At 36.2% G+C, this 4,871-nt stretch overlaps 1 protein-coding gene across 1 annotated transcript; it reads right to left on the reverse strand.

Annotated features, from left to right (window-relative positions):
- Positions 1–328: 328 nt before the first annotated feature.
- LOC102991420 (60S ribosomal protein L26-like) lies at positions 329–845 on the reverse strand. Its single transcript, XM_007117741.4, has one exon. The coding sequence runs from the start codon at positions 812–814 to the stop codon at positions 377–379; it is 438 nt and encodes a 145-aa protein (XP_007117803.1). The 5' UTR covers positions 815–845; the 3' UTR covers positions 329–376.
- Positions 846–4,871: the final 4,026 nt, after the last annotated feature.

Below are 4,871 nucleotides of genomic sequence, written 5' to 3' on the forward strand. Positions count from 1 at the left end.
GACACCTAAGTCACACCACAGGTACTGAGAAGAATTCCCACATCTTTACAAGGCTGATGAAACTTTCCTGAAAGACTGTAAATCATTCATCACACGGGCGTTTGAATGTGTAGCAGACTTTAATGAAGGATTAAGGCTGCTGCCCATATTTCCCACTTAGGACAGCCCCCCTCACTTCCTGATTCTGCGTCTCAAGTACCTTCATGAAGATTCATTAGTGTCATTATTCTGAACTGGCAAAGACTTTGACATATCACTTTCATTCTCACTTTTCCTACTAAACTTTTTCATAGAAGAGGTGAGTACAGAGATTTATTTTCTTTTCTTTTTTTTTTCATTTTAACAGTTTTTAATGAAAGTTGTATACAAGATTACTTCATTCCTGCATCTTCTCAATTGTTTCTTCCTTATATTTGCCCTTTTCCTTTCCTACTTGGCGAGATTTGGCTTCACGTTCGAGGATCTTTTTGCGGTCTTTGTCCAGTTTTAGTCTGGTGATAGCCACCTTGCTGAGGTGAATGCCCACATGGACAGTCGTGCCATTAGCCTTCTCCCGCTGCACTCGTTCAATGTAGGTGACATACTTCTTCCTGTAAACCCGGACTACTTTGCCAATTTGCTGCCCTTTGTAGCGCCCTCGTACAACCTGAACTTCTTCATCCTTCCGGATGGGCATGGATCGGACATTGTACTTCTGTCTCAGCTCTTTAGAAAGAGGGGAAGACATAATCTTCCGGCGAATGTGGGAAGGCGCATTGAAATGCCTTTTCCGGTTCTTGCTTTGGTCAGAAGTCACAAAGGGATTGAACTTCATTTCCGCCGCTAGTGCTTCAGCGATGGCCACAAAAGGGTGAGATTTATTTTCTTGCTGATGTGAATTGTCTCCCAGATACACAGAGATTAAAATGTGACAGTGGTTATTGTTCATTACAGTTTCATTTATTTTATTTTTTTAATTAAAAAAGCTTTTTATTGTAGTGAAGTATATAACATAAAATTTTCCATTTTATCCATTTTTAAGTGTACAAATCAGTGGCATGAATTGCATTCACAATGTTAGGCAACCAATCATCACTATTTCCAAAATTTTTTCATCACCCCAAGCAAAAACTCTGACCATTAGGCAATAACTCCATTCCTTCCTCTTCCCGTTTTTAGTAATCTCTATGCTACTTTCTGTGTCAATTAACTTGCCTATCCTAGACATTCCATATAAGTGGAATCATACAATATTTGCCCTGTTATGTCTGGCTTACTTCACTTTGAACAATGTTTTTAAGTTTTATCCATGTAGCAATATGTACAAGAACTTCATTCCTTTTTATAGCTGAATAATATCCCATTGTATATATATCCTGCATTTTGTGTATCCATTCATCTGCTGATGGACACTTGGGTTGTTTTCATCTTTTGGCTACTGTGAACAATGTTGCAGTAAGCATTGACATACAAATACCTGAGTCCTGTTTTAAATTCTTTGACATATATACCTACTAATGCAATTGTTGAGTCAGTTGGTAATTCTACATTCAGGTTTTGAGAACTGTTTTCCACCATTTTATATTCCCACCAGCAACGTACCAGGATACCAATTTCTCTACATTCTCACTAATACTGTATTCTCCTTTTTTTTTTATAGCTATTCTACTGGTTGTGAAGTGATATCTCATTGTGGTTTTGATTTATATTTTTTCTGATGATTAATGATTTTGAGCATCTTTTTAAAAATTATGGTAAAAAACACGTAACGTGAGATATCCCCTCTTAACAAATTTTTAAGTGTACAGCATTAATGTTGTACATAAGCATAAGCACAATGTTGTACAGCAGAGCTCTAGAACTTTTTCATCCTGCGTGACTGATACTCTGTATCCATTGAACAGCAGCTTATTTCCACCTTATAGTTTTAAATAACATTTTTTTCCATTACGGGGGGTCGTGTATCATTATAGATATTTTAGTTAAAAATTGAAGAGGTTCTGTTTGGGATTGCTAGCCAGATTCTGTTTTTTGTTTTTTCTTCCCATTTTTCAAGTATTGTTCTTTGTAATGGCAAACAACAGCAAAACGCTTTCACTTTTCTTTAATCGAATTATCTGTCTTGAGAATAAATTGGTTTTTCAAGGACCTATTCAAACATTAAGACTCAGTGGTCACATTCAAGTTTACTAAATAAAAAGAAAATTCTCACATAGAACACAAATCTAGATTCTGAAACCTCTAAACCTCTGACCCTTGGAAGATGTCAGTGGACCAGGTTCAGGTGATAATCTAGAACCATGGCTGATATTTTCACCAGCCATTTTCCTCCTCGATATTAGCCAGAGACCTGGTCTACACCATACCCATCAATCTCCTTTCTTGCCTCGATTTTTGTGATATTTGATTACTATAAGGTTGGGAGATTTTATTGCATAAAGTTTAAAGGATGTGTCCACATTGGAAAGGAACACAAAAGTACCCAAGAAACTCTCCACTTTAAAACATCCAACATTTCGTACAGTGTAATTCCTTCCTTATCCCCTAAAGACAGTTCTGATTCTATCGCACCTGGCCTTCAGTAACTTCAAACTGCTGTCAGAAAAAAGTAAAAATTCCTTAGCATGACATACAAAGTCATCTCAGCCTCATCCTATCTACATTTATGGTCTCATTCCAAGCAAGCCTTTCTCTTACTTTTCCTACATTACTGGGCTTTTCTAAACTAGACTTTTTTTTTTTTTCATTTCTCTGCCTCTCTGCTTGTCATTCCTTCTGTCTAGAAATTACTTCTCATGCTGACCACCAACAATTAACACCTGACGCCTCGCTTAACAAGTGTTTACATAACTAGTCACCCTTCTCTAATGCCCTCATGCTTTGCATGTATCTCCTTCACAGATCTTCTCCAATTTAATTGCAGTTATTTGTATGCAGGCTTGCTCTTGCTAATAGGCAGTCTCTTTTTAAGGGAATGGACAGTGCTAACTCAGTAAAGTGCTTATGACACTATGCATTTATTTATTTATTAGGCTGAACTATATAAAACTGCTGATATTTAACCATTTTGACCTACAAAAATGACAATACTTATATTATTTATGACCTACCTCATTCTAAAAATACCTCTCAAAATCCTGTCGAAAATACACTGAGACAGACAGTATGCTCACCAAACACTGCATTTGAACCTCTATATTTCTTGGCTCCCTTGCTACTGGTTAGGGCCTTACAGCCAGGCCTGGTCAATAAAGCAACAAAAAGGTGAACAGAAGTGTGTCCCTTGGTGGCTGAAACAGTGAAAACAGCATGTGCATCTTTTCAGGTGCTCTTCTCTTGCTATAATGACCAAAGTGACTGCATGTTCCAGGCAGTGCAGCTACAGATGGTAAAACTTTTTACCTTGGGCTGGTAACTGACACATGGCACAAAGCCCTACACCAACCTATAATGTACATAAGCAAGAAATAAACCATGGTTGTGTTAGGTCACTGGGATTTCAACTTTAATTTCTGGCTAATCTTATATATAAACAAATGAAACAAAATAGACAAGGAAATGAGGGAAAGGGACATAAAGATAGAGAAATAAAGAAAGGACAAGATTAAACCCAAAGTTTAATAGAGGGATAGACTGGGAGTTTGGGATTGACATGTACACACTGGTATGTTTAAAACAGATGACCAACAAGGACCTACTGTATAGCACAGCGAACTAAAAAAAAAAAAAAAAAAAAAAAAAAAAATTAAACCCGAAGTGCCAGCCATTACGTACAAGAGGTATGATATGTATTTGATTTGAGCTTCCTCGTGGTCCCCAAAAAAGGAGAAACACCATCTCTTGAGAAGTTCAATGTCTCCAAAAAATGAAAGCTAACTTATAACAGTGCTTTAAATTCTGGATATATATTGAATGAATGAACTTCTTACTATCATTATTTATGTGTATACTATATATCAGGAAAATAGAGAATAGCAACATTAGCTCTGGAACAATTAAAAGAGTCTTTATGAGAGTGGGTCAGAGAAACCTCTCAACTGTGCTGAGCCTCGCCTAACACTAGATCAATTACTTTTCTGTTTCCAGAGGTATTAACCTTGAATTGCCAATTAGCAAATGATTCTAAACAAAAGGATGCTGATGTTTCGGTAAACCACTCACTTTGTGCATGCGTCTTTAATACGTTCTTTTTAAAAATACCATTTTAGACAATGCTCAACTGCCTGTTAACAAATCCACAACAAAGGATTTTACATTAAAAAATTCTTAGCTCAGAGGTGAGAATAACACCTCCAATAATTTTGTGAGAATCATAGGTCACAGAGACTGACAGTAAGATATTAATAACTTTATTCTGCAAACTTTTGCTGAAACTAAGACAGTAATTATCTGAGTTGTTATCTCTTCAGTTACACATTTCCAAATTAAGATATAAAGGCAAAATAGTTATGCACTAACAATATGTGTTTGTATAAGCATTTGAATTAAAAGGCTTGTGAGATTATGGATCATTTTTATTATCTTCTTTATACTTTGCTTTTTTCAAAATATTTAATAATAAGCTACATTATTGTTATAATCAGAGAAATGCATTTTTAAATATATAAAATTAAAACATTTTGGTGTTTTGATCCAGCCTGTTCTCAGTGCTATCTACCCACCCTCTCTTCCTCATTCACAGCCTTGAACTTTAAAGACAGGGATCATATCACACTTGCCACTTATTACCCCCTTTACTACCTCTATCTTTCAAAGCTTGAGGACAGAAACTCTTGTTATAAATAAGCTGGATAGGTCTATAAAATACAAACACCTCTGCATTCCCACCAGCAAAGTTCTTAGAGGAGACCACTCCTAGTTTACTTGTAGATACTCCTGCTTCAGCTAATGTG

This window comes from Physeter macrocephalus, chromosome 9, assembly GCF_002837175.3.
Source record: "Physeter macrocephalus isolate SW-GA chromosome 9, ASM283717v5, whole genome shotgun sequence".
Lineage (NCBI taxonomy): Eukaryota > Metazoa > Chordata > Mammalia > Artiodactyla > Physeteridae > Physeter > Physeter macrocephalus.

Excerpts from the sequence above, each read along its gene's own strand:
- LOC102991420 (XM_007117741.4), bottom strand. The coding sequence starts at position 814 with ATGAAGTTCAATCCCTTTGTGACTTCTGACCAAAGCAAGAACCGGAAA.